Source organism: Pseudophryne corroboree, chromosome 7, assembly GCF_028390025.1.
Source record: "Pseudophryne corroboree isolate aPseCor3 chromosome 7, aPseCor3.hap2, whole genome shotgun sequence".
NCBI lineage: Eukaryota > Metazoa > Chordata > Amphibia > Anura > Myobatrachidae > Pseudophryne > Pseudophryne corroboree.
In genome coordinates, this window is record NC_086450.1 from 378892367 (window position 1) to 378912124 (window position 19758).

Here is a 19758-nt window from a genome sequence, read left to right on the forward strand (position 1 = left end):
CCATCCTTCAAAAGGGGTAAGTGCCCCACAACACCACTTATGCTACAAGTGACCGCTGGCCGGTAGCGCCTTCTCGCCCTCTAAGTCTGAAAGAAAGATAATAGTAAGCCAAATTGAAGAGGGCCAAATTAGAGAGCCAATAGGGTGGGTGGGTGGGTGGGTGGGTGGGCTTCCAGCCGACAAGAGGAAGCAACTCTGGAAGTTTCTACCCTTAATGCACTAAACACCTCCCCTACACTCACCGATAGGCTGGCCCTAACCAATTACCACTCACTCAAAACTCTGATCTGCCTAGCAACAATTGACCTCTTCAACCAATCACAAAATTGCAAGACTCTTATATAGATATCGTGCCCAGCCAGGCACTCTCCTTATCTAAGGCGTCTATTCATTTATTGTGCTTGACATTAACTATACCCTTTAAGCTAGCTTATCAACTAAAAATAACGACACGGACACAACTGCGTTGGATTAAATGGTCATTGAATTTATTAATTGGAATGACCTCACTCGTAGTGGGTGGCCAGGAAGACGCTACCACTAACCAGCTCTAGTCACGATCTTACAAAATGGCGGTGACTAAATGCCCCAACTGTCATGGGTGCGACTGAAACGCCCCATCTATATATATCAGCATAACCTGTGTTCGAAGGTCTCACCACCCCTTCCTACAGCAGAGTGAGGACGCTCCCCAAGGAAGCGCCCCTCGCCCCCCCCCTACCCCACAAGGGCAGGACACACTCACCGTCCTTCAAAAGGGGTAAGTGCCCCGCAACACCACTTATGCTACAAGTGACCGCTGGCCGGTAGCGCCCTCCCGCCACTGCCAGTTTCAGAGAAACGCAGCCCGCCAACCCAATACGAAATGAAATCCAACTGAAAGAACAAAATACCTATCAAAACAAATCCTATCCCTACCTACAAAGATAACAAACTAATCCAGACAAGAAAACAGCGCCCTCAGAAAAACTCCAATCCCAAGATGGGAGAGATGCACACCATCCTTCCTAAAATAAAAGGGGCTCTGGAGCACCAATAGCGGATGTCTAACAGCCAAACCACCAGCAGCAAACACAAACTTCCACACAGCAAAGTGAATCTTCTTCCTAGCCCTGTCCAGCGCTGTGACGTTCCGTGATCCCCTCCAGACAAACGTAGGAATAATGTCAGACCAAACCAAGCGTACACCAGGCCAAAGCAAGCTAAGCTCCCCCAAATCTGCCTGAATCCGAAGGATAAGATCTATACTTTTTAGGTGACCTACATCGTTACCGCCCAGGTGCAGCAGCAACCATTGGGGACGCCCCAACGCTGCTCGTGCTGAAACAACAGCTCCAAGAGTCCAGACCATCTGAGACCTCTCACACCTAACCATCGCACTCTGCGACCACCTAACAACTCAGACGACCTATCAGCAAGAGGATGACGCTCGGCCCAAAACACATAAGAATAGCCAACTACCCAAATCTGTTCGGTGGAATCAGTGGACACTGTAAAAGAAAAAGTAACCTAGCTGTCAGGCCGTGCACAGAAAACGGGTAATTAGAACCGTTAGACCGAACCGAACAGTTAGTAACATAAAACCCAAGTGAAGGAGAAAACTTAAAAACCTCCCGTGGACCTGGAGTGTCAGCCAATTGTAATTAGGCCCCCTCGGAGGAAAAATTAAAAAAAATCCTTCACACCTCCAATTGTGAAACGCTAACCATTCCAAAATTGGCAGGTAAACAACGTTTTTGGGTTAGCGCAAGTAGCGCAACATTAAACCTTATCCAATCTAATATAAGACTTAAACGCCGCTGACTTCCAATGTCCCATTTCCTGAATGGCTGACGGTGGAAGTCCGCGTGCCACAGCGCAAGTTGCCGCACCGATGCGAAAGGAATGCGTCCCATATTCAGCGCTATTAAGCCCCAGGGTGACCAAACAGCGCTTCAACACGGCGGCAAACTGAAACCGAGTGAGAGGCAATGCATCCCCGTGCAGTAGTACTTGAGCACCACATTTAGGCCGTAAAGGTAAATACATTTTTGCAAGCAGTACAGGGCATAAATCATCATCGTCCTGAGCCTTCAAAGTCACCCAGCGTCCCCGACCCAGCTGGTCGGTCTTGGAGCGGGGTAACCTACACATGACGACACCTTCCTTGAGCACCAGGTCCCTGAAAAGCATGCCTGTATCAGTGGACCATTTATTAGCGGCCACCAGCTCGCCAACCCGAAAGGCCCCAAAAAATGCAAAGGAAAAGGCTGCACGGAAGGGACGCCTCAAACGCAGAATTAGTCACCGCCGGCAGAATCGCCATGAGCTTGCGCAACAACTGCGTGTCAATAGGCCTGAGCGTATCTGGCTGGGATGGACTTAACCTTGCCCAACCCCTGAGCGCCTTGGATAAAGTAAACAACCTGGTGGGGTCCGTCCCCTGCTGCAACCAAGCATGGAATGAAATCCCCGCCAAAGCCGCGGACATGGATGCCTTGGACCTACCACTCTGGTAACACTCCCAAACAAAGGCCAACAAAACATTCTCCTCCGACTTATCCCCGGCCCCACACCTAAGCTAGTGCGCCTGCCACTCACGCCAAGTCGCAGCATATGCCCGACGGGTCGAAGGAGCCAAGGAATTCAGCGCCAAGCCGACTATGCCAGTTCTATAATCTGCCAAACAGAAGTTGGACATGTCAAGCCTAGGGCCTCCGCCCCAGGGGCCAACCTGCGAAACCTGGCAAAGTCGAAACGCGACAGCGCATCAGCGATGCCGTTCTCGACCCCAGGCACGTGCTTCACCGTGAAATTGATGTTAAAACGTAGACATTGTAACACCAAAAATCTCGACAGCCGCAAAGCCTGTGGCGACGATGCACGTTGATTGTTTACCGCCTGCACCACCCCCAAATTGTCGCACCAAAAGACGATCGTCCGGTTCGCCAACTTGGAGGCCCACAACTCCACCGCGACAATTATTGGAAACAGCTCCAACAGAAGTAGGTTAGCGGTAAAACTACGAGATACCCAAGACCGGGGCCAAGCCGAAACACACCACTCACCTTGGAAAAAAGCACCAAATCCCGTAGAACCTGCAGCATCTGTGAACAGCTCCAGGGAAGAATTAGCGACGGGCCGGAGGGGCCACAACAATTCTGAATTAAAGGTAACCAAAAAGGTCGACCAAGTTCTAAGGTCGTCCTTAATCTCACGAGACAGACGAATGGTGTGATGCGGCCCAGTCACTCCAGCCGTGGCCCTCTCGAGCTTACGGCAAAAAACCCTCCCCATAGGAATGACCCGGCAAGCAAAATTAAAGGAGCCTAAAAGAGACTGCACCTGACGAAGTCTAACTCTACGCTTACTCAAGCAGTCCTCGATCTGTCCCAAAAGCTTCCTGACCTTGTCCGCAGGAATGCGACAACAACCCACGCTAGTGTCAACCTCGATGCCCAGATAAGAAAGGCAACACGTGGGTCCCTCCGTCTTATCGTGCACAACAGGCACTCCCAGAACACTGAACAAGGCGACCGCCGAAAAAAGGAGTTCCTGGCAAATGCTGCTGTCTCTTGGGCCTACAAAAAGAAAGTCATCGAGATAGTGGGCGATCCCAACGTGCCCAGTTCCCGCAGAAATGCACCAATGCAGTAAACGAGCTAAATTTCTCGAAATAGGCGCAAGAGACAGAGCAACCCATCGGCAAACATTTGTCCACACAGAAGAAACCGCCTAACCGAAAACCCATGAACCTGAAAGAGTCGGGGTGAAGGGGAAGAAGGCGAAAAGCGGACTCAACATCTAACTTTGCCAACAGTGCTGCGGGCCCAAAACCCCGAATCAACTCAATTGCCTCATCAAACAACTGATACCTGACTGTGCAAAACTCCTCAGGGATGGCGTCGTTAATGGAGCTCCCATGTGGGTAGGACAAATGCTGGATCAAGCAGAATTTGCCCGGTGCCTTCTTGGGAACTACCCCCAAGGGGGATATGCATAACCCGGGCAGAGGCTCACATGTGAAAGGGCCGCACATGCGACCTAACTTCACCTCCGCCTCCACCTTCTGCCTGACCACATGGGGAAACTCCCTTGCCGACTTCAAATTCCTGCGAGACACAACAGAAACTGATTCCGAAATGGGCAAACGAAAACCGCAAAAAAAACCAGCTAACAAAAACTCAGCCTCCGCCATCTTGGGGTAACGGTGCAACCATTTAGCCAACTCCGGTACAACTATGGGTGAGGGTGCCTTACTTCACACTGCCGCCGGCAGCACCCTGGTCGGCCTGCTTAACCCCGCCTCCGGACTTACAATCCTTGGCAGGGTGATTGGCTCCACAGATGCGGCAGGAGTGACGAAAATGACAGGCCGCACCCCTAGTGCATTTAGAGTCGTTAAACGCGAAACACTTGCCCTTCGCTGCCGTCCCGGGGACATTCTTACCCCCCGAAAACTTCCTTTTGGTCTGCCCCTCAACCGTACTACCCCCTTGGTTGGAAACCTCCATCCAAACCTCGACATCCTTAAAACCCAAAGGTAACGTCGGATTGCCATCCTCATTTTTACGGAATTTCTCATCATAATCCTTCCAGACGAAACCTTTGTACTTTAAGAACACCTCGTTAATCAAAAACATGTATTTCACCACATTCAGATGTTCGTCGGGGCGAGTTTTCAGGTAAACAGCAGAAAAGACTAAGAAACCTCTCAACCAGTGATGAAAACTCCAGAAAGCATTTTCCCCGGCACCCCCCGCCTTCTTAGCCTTTTCGAAGTCCTTCCTCATGTCGTCCGTGAGGGTGAACGGGTCGACAAATTTCCCTTTAACTATTTTCTCCTTCATCCTCTTCCGTAAGCCCCGAGTAACAGCAGTGTTGGCGCAGCGCACCATCTCCGAAAACAACGGCGGCTTGTCATGAGCCGCCGCCTTTTTCGGCACCTTATCCTTGCCCACCACCTTGGCGACCTCGCGCGCCACTAATTTCGCAAGCTTGCGCGGGCGTTTGGGCGAATCAGACCCCTCGCTGCTACCAGAGGATTCAGATGATGACACAACAGATGAATCATCCGTAACATCATGCTCACCAGAACCTGAAGGGCCAGGGTTGTCGGCCATCTCAGCCGCCTGCGAGAGACCAGGAAACTAAGTACTGGTACCTGCCGAAGATGGGTCCGCTTCCCCGCGCCTCCCGGATCCGTCCTGCATCGGAGCAGCCTGAGGGGCCGAAGAGCTGTCTGCACTAACCTCGGGAATAGAAACAAGCGGTATTAAATTGCCAGGAACGTCAGCCAAACCAACCAATGAACCAGGGAGGGGGCGCGGCGCTTCCCCGCCTGGGGCCCCTAAAGGTAACGGTGCACCCGGCACGGACGGTACCGCCTGAACTGGAGGCGCTGGGAAAGCAACCATTTAGTGACCCAAAACCGCCCTGCCAAGGATACCCGTAGGGCCCCTGCTGCGCCGGGGGATAAGGCGGTTGATAGTACGGAAACTGATGGAAGGGTGGCGGCGGAAGGAAGTGGACTGGAACCCTCCCCCAAAAGAAGAAACATTAGGGGGGTGGCCGAAAGCTTGCCCCATCCCAGGGGACCAGACTGACTGGACCAGGGACGTGCAGTCAGGGGAGGCAGTGCCTCCCCTGTCATTAATGAGTAAAATAATACAAAGAAGATACTTATGACACATAAGTATCTTCTTTAATATTTTGCTCATCATTAAAGTGTTCCTAATCAGTTTGGGAGGCACCGATCGTGGTGCCTCCCGTAGTGATTGGGAAAAGATATGGGGGCGGGGGCGGGCGCAGGCGGGGCCTAGCAATGGGCAGGAAAAGCCCATTGAAATAACATGGGAAAGCGGCACCATTAGAGGTGCCGCTTTCCTACAGGGACGTGCTTTCAACCTATGAAAGCACGTCCCTGTGAGTGAGGCCACAGTGATTGGCCAGCGGATCCGTCACTGGATCCGCTGTCAATCACTGTGTGGGCGTCGGTGGCGGCGGAGGTGCGGGATGCGGCGGGCCGGGCGGCGGAGGTGCTGGCGGCGGAGATGCGGGCGGCGGCGGGACGCGGCATTCAGGCTTATTGTGCACTGTGCAGAGTTTGGCAGCGGAAGCGGTACCCATTTCAAAAATGGCGCCTCAGCGTAATTTTTGAAATTCAAGATGGCCGCCGCGAGCCAATCATGGCTCGCCGCGTCATTGCCCCGCCCTCTCCCGCTGACTTATATAAGTCAGCGCGAAACAGCGGCTGTCAGTCCGACGGCGGAGGAGGAGCAGAGAAGAGCTCCTGAAGATCGAAGACGTTGTGGAAGTCCTGGATGGGCGGCGGCTATGCAAAAGAGCTTAGCAGCCGCCGCCCACCAGGTTAAGACGCTGGAAGTCCTGGATGGGCCGCGGCTATGCAAAAGAGCTTAGCAGCCGCCGCCCACCAGGTGAAGACGCCGGAGGAAGACGCCAGAAGCCCAGGAGAGGTGGCGCCCCCCCAGGTGAAGACGCCGGAAGCCCAAGTGAAGACCCAGTTTAATAAAGGTTTTTTTAAAGAATGTGTAGTGTTTTTTTTTTATATTTTCTTTGCAGGTGGACTACAGGTGCCAGCGGGCCCTTTATGTCCGGGCATGCTGGCACTTGTGGTTCTCCAAGTGCCAGCATGCTGGGGCAGGCTTGCTGGGACCTGTAGGCCACCTGTAAAGAACAATATTACTATTCTTTGCAGGTGGACTACAGGTGCCAGTGGGCCATTTATGTCCGGGCATGCTGGCACTTGTGGTTCTCCGACACCGAGGCTGCTGCGGAGCCTTGTACAGAAAAGGCCCGCAGTACGTCCAAGTGTCCAGCAGATGGCTGCCCCTCCCCACTCAGCATAGCACTAGCAGCCTGCTGAGGTTCATGGGAGCTGCAGCCAGGCACTAAAATGGCCGCCGTGGGGGGAGCCTGCCCTTGGAGCACAGTACTCCCCCCAGCTAGATTATTCAACTGCCCGCTGACACCCCCGGCCACCGGGGCCCTGTGATGCCCACCAGAAGCCAGGGGTGCATTAGGGGCCACAATAGCACCGGGCGGGGGGCCCGCTATGCCCCGGGGTAGCCGCGTCCGCACCCACCCTTATAATTGAAAACAGCGCGGCCGGGGGTGCCAAATCCCCGCCGCGCATGCAGCCCGCAGCAGCACCGGTGACCGCCGTCCCATACCCGCTGTTCACGGGAGAGACGCGGCCGGCCAGGGCTGCAGGGACAGGTACACTCGCGGCCGGGGGTGCCGAATCCCCGCTGCGAGGCATCAATCCCCCTGACCGCGGGACGCACGGAGCCGCCGGGCGCTGCAGTCTGCATGGAGACGGGAGGCGCTGACGGATCATGCGCCGTCGTGTCTCCTGCTCCGGAGCTGAGAGCGGGCCTGGCAGGGAGGGCAGCAGGGCGGCGGAGGCGAACAGCCCCTGGCGGGGGAGCCGAGTTCGCCAGCCGCTGGGGACGGGGTGCAGAGCGCTTGGGCCTGGGCATGACAGGGGACACACTAGCTGGGCAATTTGAAATGGCAGGTGGGGGGGGGGGCAAGAGAAAGCAGCAGGGGGGGGCAACAAATAATTTTAAACTGTACAAAACTATAAAAAGACAAAATGAAAGTAGATAGGAAAGGGATAGATAAATAAATAGGGAATAAAGAATACTGAAAAGGAAGGAATAGAGAACAAATCAGAGAAAGAAATCTCAAGGGGAGAAGGAGTGAGAGAGACAGCAATAACACAGCCTGCACTTATCCTTCCAGCCGACAAGAGGAAGCAACTCTGGAAGTTTCTACCCTTAATGCACTAAACACCTCCCCTACACTCACCGATAGGCTGGCCCTAACCAATTACCACTCACTCAAAACTCTGATCTGCCTAGCAACAATTGACCTCTTCAACCAATCACAAAATGGCAAGACTCTTATATAGATATCGTGCCCAGCCAGGCACTCTCCTTATCTTATCATTACCAGGATTGGAGATGAATTGTACCTTCACTGGGGCAAAACACTTCTGATCATGCCTGCATGGTGGTACTGTAGTATACAATAACAACATGACGAGTGTGATAAATTGCTCTTCCTCTTTATAACACCAGCAAAACACAGGACAAAACTAGAGATGTGTGCCAAGTCTACTGACTCCAATGTTTTGGGTTTAGATCTGTATTAACTTTGTGTTTTGGTTTTGTCAAAACTGCCCTCATGGTTTTTGGTTTTGGATCTGTATTTTTTTCATAATTTAGGACTTTTTTTTTGTTCCTACAGTTTTAGTAACCTCAATAATTTTAATTTCCAGTAATATTGTTGCTAAACTAAGTAACAGAGTAGTGGCATAATTCCACTGCAGTTATTTCTGTTTAAAAATGTTTTGCAAATTAGTACAAATTGAGTATCCCATATCCAAATATTCCAAAATACGGATTAGTCCAAAATACGGAATTTTTTGAGTAAGACTGAGATAGTGAAACCATTGTATTTTGATGGCTCAATGTACACAAACTTTGTTTAATACACAAAATTATTAAACATATTGTATTAAATGACCTTCAGGCTGTGTGTATAAGGTGTATATGAAACATAAATGCATTCTGTGCTTAGACATAGTTCCCATCGCCATGATATCTCATTATGGTATGCAATTATTCCAAAATACGGAAAAATCCGATATCCAAAATACTTCTGGTCCCAAGCATTTTGGATAAGGGATACTCAACCTGTAATGTATTAGCAGCAACCAATCGAAGTAACTCAAAAGTACCTTCAATAGAAAACAATCCAACACAGAAATATACCAAGAATCAATGCAACACCAGCCCCACCTTCTCCACCACCACAATTTACTGACCATTGCCTCAGCAGTTACAAAAAAAAATGTAATGACAATAAAAAAATCATCCTGCCATCGGCCTAGGAGGGCTCACATGCCCCCCCCCCCCCCCCAGCAAGTGCCACCCCTAGGGATGTGCCTCATGTGACTAGTGGGAAATCCACTACTGCCTGTACAAGGAGTTAAACCAATGCCTCCATAGACTAGTGCCTCCAAAGACATGCACTGTATGCTAAAACTAGCTATTTACAGCCTTGTATATGCATCTCTGCTCTCATAATATCTATTTATTACCATACAGGGCGTAGGGTGTGCGCTGGAGAGAGCCTGGCCAGGATGGAGCTATTTATCTTCTTCACTGGCATGCTTCAAAAGTTTACCTTCACACCCCCACCAGGAGTGGACAGGGATGACCTAGACCTCACTGCAGACTCGTTCTTTCTCATGAGACCGAAGAGTTACAAAGTTTGCGCCACTCCCCGGCAGTAGACAGTGGCAGATATGTTGTGGTGATGATGTGTGCACTTAGCATTGGGGCTTTTGAAGTCCAATTGCTGGGAGTTATGTCATATAGTTTCCATACTGCCAACACTGGGCACTAATGAAGCTTATACTTGTGTAATTACTGCTTTGTTCTGCTTCTGTTCATCATACTGTGCCTTTTACGTTGTTTGCTGTAGCAAATTTCATATATGTGTCAAAGTCAAGATTGTTCATTTGAAAGCATCGTTTTTGGGTCCTACAATTAAGCCATTTCTTTTAAACTTTACGGGGCCGTAACTAGCTATGGGCGAGAGGTGCTTGGCAGGCACCCGCCGAACCATGCCACACTACCACCCGCCAGCCCATCATCGCCGCTAGTTATCTGCAGCGCTGCCCGAGAAGGGGAGCGCCCAAGACCCGGCTCCCTTTCTCGCTGATAATACTAACGTATAGCTGGGCAGCACTGCAGCTTAACGCCCACATGCTCCGTCCCCTCCCTCTGTCCGTACTCCTGAGACCCCAGACTCCCAGAGCGACCTACGAGGAGCAGGTCCGGCGACAGGGAAGGGGGGGGGGTGTCAAAGTGAATAAACGTATAGGCTCTGACCTTGACAGTCAAAGAAGAACGTGTGGAAAAAGAGAAAAAGAGCAATAAAGAAAATAGAATGCAAAATAATTACATTACCGACAATGTTCATTTTAATTTTTACAGATGTAGTATTATGTTTTATATGCAGATCTTTTGATGAAGGAAGTGGCCATGGTTGATTTTAAGTAATGTTTAGCTGGCACACAAGACACTTGCCTGTCTGAAGTAGTGGTAACTGTAGTATAATGTCTATCAACAAGTCCAACCACTTGGAACATCTTTATATTAAAGGTCCTATGCAAACACAGCAATGAAGATCTAAATTATTCACATAGGGGTCTATTCATGAAGCAGTGAAAAGTGTGGAAAAGTGAACCAGTGGAGAAGTTGTCCATGGTAACCAATCAGTGTTGAGGTAACATTTATAAAATGCATTCTAAAAAATTATACGTAGCAGCTGATTAGTTGCCATGGGCAACTTCTCCACTGGCTCACTTCTCCACACTTTTCATTGCTTCATGAATAGACCCCTCAGTGCGATAGAATAGAGTTATACAGGTGCAACATGCACAGGCAAATGCTGGGGGGAGGGGGTTCCAGTTGCCCTGAAGCCCTTTCCCAACAGCTTGGCCAGTGGCGACTACATGCAGTATAAAGGAATACTCAGGGCCAGCCCTAGCCTAATTATGTTGGTATGCGAATATATATTTTGGCGCCCCTTAGTGAAATATATAGGTGCATGGCTTAATGGGGAAGGGGCATGGCCACAGAATAGTATCAATTCACATTACACCGCACAGTAGAGACCACAGGGAAACTGCAGCACAGTACACCACAGTAGAGACGCTTATACATGTTACACCCCAGAGGAACTGCTTATACACGTTACACCACAGAGTAGTTACTTATACACGTTACACCACTGAGGAGACACTTATACACGTTACACCACAGAGGAGCCGCTTATACATGTTACACCACAATAGAGCCGCTTATATACATTACACCGCAGTAGAGCAGTTTATACACGTTACACCACAGTAGAGCCACTTATACACGTTAAACCCAGTAGAGCCGCTTATACACGTTACACCACAGTAGAGCCGCTTATACACATTACATCACAGAGGAACCACTTACAGTATACATGATACACCACAGAGGAGCCACTTATACACGTTACGCCACAGAGGAGCCGCTTATACACATTACACCACAGAGGAACTGCTTATACACGTTACACCCAAGTAGAGCTGCTTTTACACATTATACAACAGTAGAGCCACTTATATACGTTACACCACAGTGGAGCCGCCTATACACGTTACACCACAGAGGAGCCGCTTATATATGTTACACCACAGAGGAGCTGCTTATACATATTACACCAGAGGAGCCGTTTATACTTTATACACGTTACACCACAGTGGAGCCGCTTATACATGTTACACCACAGAGGAGCCGCTTATAGACGTTACACTACAGAGGAGCTGTTTATACACGTTACACCATAGAGGAACCGCTTATACACGTTACACCACAGTAGAGACGTTTATACACGTTACACCACAGAGGAGCCGATTATACACGTTACACCACAGTTGAGCCATTTATACACGTTACACCACAGAGGAGCCGCTTATACACCTTTCACCACAGTAGAGTGGCTTATACACGTTACATCACAGAGGAGCCACTATACACATTACATATATTGTATAGGGGCACAATGACACACACATATGGTGCAGGTCCCAGTGGAACACTGACACACACAGACCAGGAGCACACTGACACAAAAACAGATTGTATATGAGCACACTGACACACACACTGTATGGGGACCAGAAGCACACTGACACACACGCTATATAGGGACCAGATGCACACTGACACACACACACACACACACACACTGTATAGGAACCAGATGCACACTGTCACAAACACACACACACTGTATAGGGACCTGATGCACACTGACACACACACACACTGTATAGCAGTAATGTCCAAACTGCGGCCCTCCAGCTGTTGAGAAACTACACATCCCAGCATGCCCTGACACAGCTTTAGCATTCTCTGACAGCAAAACTGTGGCAGGGCATGCTGGGATGTGTACTTTCTCAACAGCTGGAGGGCCACAGTTTGGACATGCCTGCTGTATAGTGAACAGATGCACACTGACACACACACACACAGTATAGGGACCAGATCCACACTGACACTGACTAATGGTGTCATTATGCCCCGCCTACCCCCTGGGAAAAGTCAGCGATTGGGCAGAATTTGCATTGGAGTGGAGATAAAATGGCACAATTAGCATATAATCGAGTCATTAGGCTCCACCGTTGCCACCACCGGTTCTGTGATTTCGCCATATTATTCTCCCCGTTCTGCCCACTTCACTAGGAAGTGAGCAGAATTTGGGAGGAATGCCCACTCTTCCGGGGCTGCGGGGGACTACCTGAGAAGCCGCGAGTCTCCCGCAGAATCCGGGAGTGTAGGTAAGTATGACACACACACACACACACATACATACATTGTGCAGGGACACACTGACACACACACATTGTACAGGGAGAGCTGTCTGCCAGAGAAACATACCTTCTCAATCTCCTCTGTCTGTTACAGGGCAGCTCCAGCGCCCCCTCGTTCAGACGCTGCTGCACTGTGTCCCAGTGGAGCCCACCGGAGTTTCCCCTGTGGGCCCCACTATTACAGACAGCCACGCTGGGCCCCGGTAAAGGGGGTGGGGCGGAGCTTAATAAAGTGGGTGTTACTATCCTTTTTAATATACAAGTATATTACTAAAATAATTGCGGGGCCATATGCTCCACAAGGGAGGAGGGCGTTTAACACAGGGGGGCAGAGGCGTGCAGGGAGGGCACCCGCATCCTTCCTTACTTGATCTAGAGGCGGGTCCCTCCTCCACGGCCAGCGCCATCTTCCCAGTGATATTTAGGAACAGGACGCCAGTCACTACAGAGCGAAAGGGGTGTGGCCTATGTAAAAGGTGTTGTGGCTTCGCAGGAGAACGTTCGTTACTGAGGAACCATGCCCAGCACTCTGTGAGCTGCTGGCATGACCCTCTCTCTCTGTCTCCGTTGCTAAGCAGAGCAGCAGTGACAGAAGCCTCCTAACTGCCCTCATCCCCGGCCCGCGGGTGGGACAGTCCCTAAAAAAGGGACTGTCCCGCAAAAATCGGGACAGTTGGGAGGTATGCATCGCCTTCCTGCAGCATAAACTGACCCTCCAGGATGGTGGCTACATTAACCCCCCACCCGAAGCCTATTCCTAACCCCCTGAGTAGTGTTGGGATCCCGGCGTCAGTATTTCAACTTGACCGGATCACCCTGTGCATGGCAGTAAGGTAGTTACAGCTCCTACTGCTGTTTTTAAACAATGCCCAGCTTTAGAAAAGGCTGGCCATTCCCACAAATCTACTCTCATGTGCTTCTATTGGTGGTCAAAGGATGCTCTCCTCCTGTCACTTCTGGTGAGGGACATGGAGTGTTTTTTAAAGTACCGTATCTCACCCCCTGGATGAACTGTAAGGTGGTGAGCCAACCTGGCCACTCCCCCAGCTGGCTGACGTTGCCTTGGATGAGAGGGAGACCTGGGAGGGGTAGATGTATGAAACAGTGAAAACAGTAAAGAAGGGTGTCAGTGGAGAAGTTGACAATGGCAACCACCCAGCTGTGAAGTAACATTTATCAAGTACATTTAAAATGATAGGTAATAGCTGATTGGTTGCCATGGGCAACTTCTCCACTGGCTCACTTCGCCACTGTTTTCACTGATTCATACATCTACCCCTCAGCAGTAGTGCATGCAGGGGGGGTTTCTGAGTACCTGGAAACCCCCCCGATGGCGAATATTATTTTTTAGATGGAGACAGCTCTGCCTCCGTCTCTACATTGACAGCTGCAGTAACAATTGGAGCTGTCTATGGCTCAACAGAGCTCTCCTGTGTTTTTAAATCCACAGGATTGCTGATGGGAACTGTGGGCACTCGGCAGTGTGCACTGCTGGGCTGGCTTAACCTTGCCTCACCGGTGGCCAACTCCTTTACTCTGCCGTGCCTCTGGTCCAAGCGCCACTTCTTTTTCTCTGCTAGACCGTGACGGGACTTCAAGGGATCTACTCACCAGCTCCATGGTGGCTGCACAGATGGAGAGACCCTTGCACCAGAGGTGCTAGCATCATGTTACCTGCTCCCCGTTCCAGCCCCTCAGGTGGATCCCCACGATCTGTAGGTGCCCGCCTCTTGGATATTTTCAATATCTACCATGCCCATACTTGCCTACTTTTGAAAACTAAAATCAGGGAGATTACAGTAGCATGTGCCGTGCAAAGCGCGGCGTGCCGCCATGGGGGCATGTCAAACTCTACCCAAAGGGCGTGTCTAGTTCCACAAATAGGCGTGCCTATGCTTAAATGCTTGTTGTTGCAAGATATTTCTATATAACATTAGTAACAATATATTTTGGGAAGTTTTGCAAGTATTGATACTAACATTACTGCCTGAAATACAGGGTTTCTTATTTGCAATATGTTTTCGCTGTGATATTTCTTTTCTTCTCACTCAGCACAATATGCATGGTAAATGTGATGCCTACTGTATGCAATAAATTCCAAATGCAAGTTGACCGTGTGTGAATTCATCCCTAAACATATAAGTAAACGATTATTTTGGTGTTGTAGATTTTATTTTTATTGGGAACACTGGATTGTCTGCATCTTGTAGGCACGACCTATATTTATTGGTTGTGCTATTTTCCATTCCATTGCAGCATTAACCAAATCATTACAGATACCAGCTGCTCTAATTAAACGAATGTGTTTAACTACAGAAAGATTATACTAACAACAATTCTTACACCAGCAGCAGCAGCAGCAGAGGCATGCTATGGGTCAGTGCACACCAGCACAGTTAAGAGGATTGTGTGATCAGGTACTGCTATCTCTCTCTCTCTCTCTCTCTCTCTGAGGGGATACACAAGGGGGGTAATGAGAGCCATCAGCAGTGATTCCTGAGCAACTACAGCAACTCACTGTTCTTGCAAAGAAACTCCTTAGTGTCACCCCTGACAGAATCTGAAGAATCCGGGAGAATTGATCTATAAAGCAGGGGATCAGGAGATTTATGGCTGAAACGGGAGGGTAGGCAACTATGACCATGCCCCCTCTCCTGCCACCACGAATAGCAGCTTGCAAGGCTTCCAGAAAACAGAACGATACTCTACAGTCCTGTCTGCTCTTTTCAAATATAAGTACCTCTTCTTGCTAAACATCAGTACAATATATACAGTATGTATATATATATATATATATATATATATATACACACATACACACAGTATATGTAACAGGTAAGCCAAGGTGGGATGTCTATGCAGGAGCTGGTGTCGGTTGACGTACCTGGATTCTTCGCCCGGGATCACCTCTTCAACTGGATCTCGCAGCTGGAACCCTAGGCAGAGGGACGAGGAACCCCAACCCCAGAGGACCCAATAAAATGGTCACCACACGTTAGGACGGTGACATAAAGGTTTATTATTCGGCAACAGCAGGTCACAGCTTATGGAATTAATGAGTTAAAGGCAAATACAATTCCACACATGTGAAAGACAGAGAAAACAAGAATGTATAATGGAATGGCAAAAACATAAATGTAAAATCACAGTGTATTGGTATAATACCTCCTTATACCCTATAACTTAACTGGTCACCTATAATATCCTAACTTAGGCAGACAGTGCAGTATCACCCGCCGCCATCTCTTTAATCTACTTTTAACTAAAGGCAAATACTCAGTTCACAGCTAAGTAGCAAAAGAGTCCATTTAGTCTCTGTAAGGTGTACGCACTTTACCACTTACAGTCTCAGAGGTCACAGTTAAGCTGGTAACTGAAAGTCAATAGCAAGTACCAGATGTATAAATATATATAGCACAGTTCCTTAGCAGGATTAAGCACAGTTGAAAGCAGCATCTAGTACAGTTCCATAAAGAGAAGCATGCATAGGCCAATATAGAAGTGTAGTCTGTTGTTGTCAGATGGTGGTAAGTAAGTGAACAACATGGGCTATTCCAGTGTAGTAATATCATGCAGTTTCCAGCAGGGATCAAATAGCATAGGCTAGCAAGGAAATAAAGGGTGTTGGCATGCAGGTGTAGATATAATTGAGCCGTTCAGAAGCGGCAAGGAATTTAGGCACTGTACTCGCTCCTGGCATCTAACACTTATCTGAGATTTGCCACATTCTTCCTATCTCAGTCACTTAAAGTCAATTTACCTGCCCTTATGAGGTTTAACAGAGTAACTCCATCCCCTGTATAACTATGGTCAGCATGCAGAAATGACAAGGGTAATGTGGTAGCTTCAACAACAGTGCAAGCGGAGGGTGATTAGCAGATACAGTTCCTAGTATAACCTCTTCTTACAATATTCCACTGTAAATAAGGAATCTATGCTGTGAGTCTCTCTCAACCTGTGCTGCTGTATGCCAGTCTCCTTATTACCACGGTAACTAGGAATCCTGTTATTCTTCCACAGTCTAGTACTGCCTTGAGGAGTAGAGAGCTAGGTAAGCCCTAGTATTCAGCACCGTCTCTGTCCCTGTGTGCAGTGCTCTATTTCTATCGGGATAGTTCCTGTACCGTTAATTGGGCGCACCAGGTCGTTCACACTGTGGCCCTCTCTTCACTAAACTGGATCTGTAATGTGCGGTCAATCACTCACCGCGGACCTCCACTCCCGCCTTCTGGCGCATGGCTCAGGGTTCCCTCAGCAGTGCGGCTCTGCCCCTGTCATGGCAGTCGGCTCCTGGCTAGTCACAGCTGTAGCTGGCGACTCTCAGCTATTCCCTCCGTCCTGGCGTTTTCTCTTCAGCCACGCTCCTGTCAGCTAGGTACGCGCTGGCGGCAGTGCCCGGTCTCCGTCTCTGATCACATCACAGAGGATTCTCCACAGCAGCTCTCCTCAGCCACACACAGTGCCAACTCCGCCCCCTCACCATCCCGCCTAGCAGCTTCCAATCAACTGTCTCCCAGCTCTCCCACTCTGAGGAGCTGCGGCTTGGATCCCTAGGGTCCTTGTGTCCTCCAGGTTAGGGTTGCTGCAGTGCTGCTGATGTAATCAAATGAGGGGATTGTTAACCCCTTTGACATGCCTAGCCATCTAGTGAATTGGGCTCAATTGGGGGAATTTAGGGGTTCCGCTTAGGTTGCCTCAGTTCAATGAGTGACAGTGTCCATATATATATATATATATATATATATATATATATATATAATGTGACAAGAACACTGGAATAGTGTTTGAGGGCAGGTATGTTTATCCCAGGTTCTTTTCTTACATGTATTAGGAGAATGTTTTGTTTTGTCAGAACCTTTTCAGTTTATTGGAAAAGCTGGATAAGGGCCCTGAAAGAGAGATAGGGCAAGTTCCAGACATTGGGCCCAGTTTGGGTCTTTGTCCTCACAGAGGGTTAATCAGGGTTTCAGCTGTGTAAGTGGGTAATAGGGCTGCTAGCCTGATTAGTGTGTGCAGACTGCCTGGGAAGACTGCAGGATCTCTGTGAGAGAAATACGCTTCCTTACACAAGTGAGCCATACAGTGTTGGTTGGAAACTCTGTGTTTTCGTTTAGAGACAGTTAGGAACGTCTTATGTTTAGTTAGTGCCGGACAGGCAAGGTATTTTCTTTTGATATTTGTTTTGTTTTCTGTTTAATAAAACTGGTCGTGGCCAGTTGCACCACACACTGGACTTGTGTGATTCCTCAGCTGCTGCATAGCTGCCATTTACCCCACGAAACGGCACCTTGATCCCTTACAGTGTTACAACTTGGTGGAGAATGCGAGCATTCCGTTCTGCGCATAAGTGAAAGCAGCAGCTTTATGAGGCCTGCAGAAAACGGTGGTTTATGCTGATACAGCCCAGTGTGAAGTTGCTGAGACTCACCCCTGAGGATTTGATATATGTCCTGGGTGAAAGCAGCTACAAAGCCGCCTGAAAAATCTGTCGACATAGAGGAACTGCTTAAAGCCTTGCTGCAAGCTACAGCGGCTCAGCAGGAGGCCAACAGACAGCAGCAGGTGGCAATGGAGGAAAATAGGAGACAGCAGCAGGTGGCAATGGAGGAAAATTGGAGACTACAGCAGGAGGCCAACAGACAGCAGCAGGTAGCAATGGAGGAAAATAGGAGACAGCAGCAGGTGGCTATTGACGAACTTTACAGGCAACAGCGTCAGGATAGAGAGGCCTTAACAGAAGTGGTGCAGAGCCTTGCAGCCTGGATTGGAGATGTGGCCGTCAGTGCTCCGACCAGCTCTAGTTCTATACGGGCCAGTCACTTCCTGCAGAAAATGACAGAGGCTGATGATGTGGAGGCCTACCTGACCACGTTTGAAAGGACTGCCAAGCGTGAGAACTGGCCGAAAGCACAGTGGGCCAGTCTGCTGGCACCTTTTCTGTCGGGTGAGCCCCAAAAAGCGTACTTTGATTTAAGCCCTGCTGAGGCTCGGGACTATGATAAACTAAAGACTGAGGTTCTGACCCGCCTGGGAGTCACACTGTCAGTACGAGCACAACGTGTGCACCGTTGGGTGTACGCCATGGAGAAGCCTCCTCGCTCCCAGATGCACGACCTTATTCAGCTAACAAAAAATGGTTACAGCCAGAGACATTAACTGGTCCCCAGATAGTTGAAAGAGTCGTCATGGATCGCTACTTGAGATCTTTGCCCATGGTCCTGCGCAAGTGGGTGAGCCATGGAAACCCGGGTACTGCTGACCAATTAGTGGACATGGTAGAGAGGTATTTGGCAGCAGAGGAATTACTGATGACCACCCAGCAACCCATAGATCCTCAACAGCACCCTTCAGTAAAGACTGGTAAGACTGTTCCGTGGGAAAACGTTGCTGGGCGGTTAAGAGAACGCAAGGCTGGAGAGACTGTAAACACTGGCCCTGGAGACAGGCCAATGGGGCTAGAACGGTCTATGCTGCCCAAACGGGTTGATAATCGTGTGGTTAAATGTTTTAGGTGTGGTATGCCAGGTCATGTTATTGCCAATTGCCCAGTCATGCAAGAACCCATGCAATGTGATGCTGCCTTTGAATGTCGCAGAATGTCTTTCTTTGCTAGGTTAGCCTGTACTGTGGTACCTTCACCTTAGTTGGAAAAACAAATGTGTGACGTGTTCTTAGAGGGTAACCGGGTAGAGGCCTTGCTAGATTCAGGAAGTTTAGTTACCCTCGTGAAAGCTGGGTTAGTGAACCCCTTAAAGGTCCAGCAAATACCTATTGGGGTAACTTGCATACATGGGGATACCCAACATTATGTCACTGCTGAAGTGAATATAGAAACTTGTTGTGGGTCAGCAATGGTTAAAGTAGGACTAGTCCCCACCTTGGTGCATGAGGCCATAATAGGGAGGGATTTTCCTCATTTTTGGAAACTGTGGGAATCACGTTTATCAACAGATGTGAGAAGTAAAGAGCCAGTTGATAATACCGGTGATTTTATGGATGTACGTGTGTCTTCTGAACTTTCTGACCCTTTGCCTTTTGCTAGTTTGGATGGGGAAGTGACAGATAGGGAGTCCAGTGAGGACCCTCTTGATGGGAACAGAGACATAGTAGTTAGAACTGAAAGCGTGCCTGACCTGGAGGTAAAGAAGGATCTGTTTGTATCTGAACAGTTAAAGGATCCTACCTTGATAAAGGCTAGAGTGAATGTTAAGATTGTTAATGGGGAACCTGTGGTACCAGGTGACAGTGTTACATATCCCCACATGGCCATCTGCAATGAGCTCTTGTACCACATTGTCAAAAAGGGTGAGGATGTGGTGGAACAGCTGGTA

The 19758-nt window shown here is 49.2% G+C and overlaps 1 protein-coding gene across 1 annotated transcript in view; it reads left to right on the forward strand.

Annotated features, from left to right (window-relative positions):
* Nucleotides 1-14539, forward strand: part of LOC134945341 (cytochrome P450 2W1-like) — a 76882-nt gene extending 62343 nt beyond the window's left edge. Inside the window, exon 9 of the mRNA XM_063934543.1 lies at nt 9117-14539. Within this exon, the coding sequence (XP_063790613.1) occupies nt 9117-9304 (188 nt within the window). The 3' untranslated portion in view covers nt 9305-14539. The remainder of the gene's footprint in view (nt 1-9116) is intronic.
* The last annotated feature ends 5219 nt before the right edge of the window (nt 14540-19758 follow it).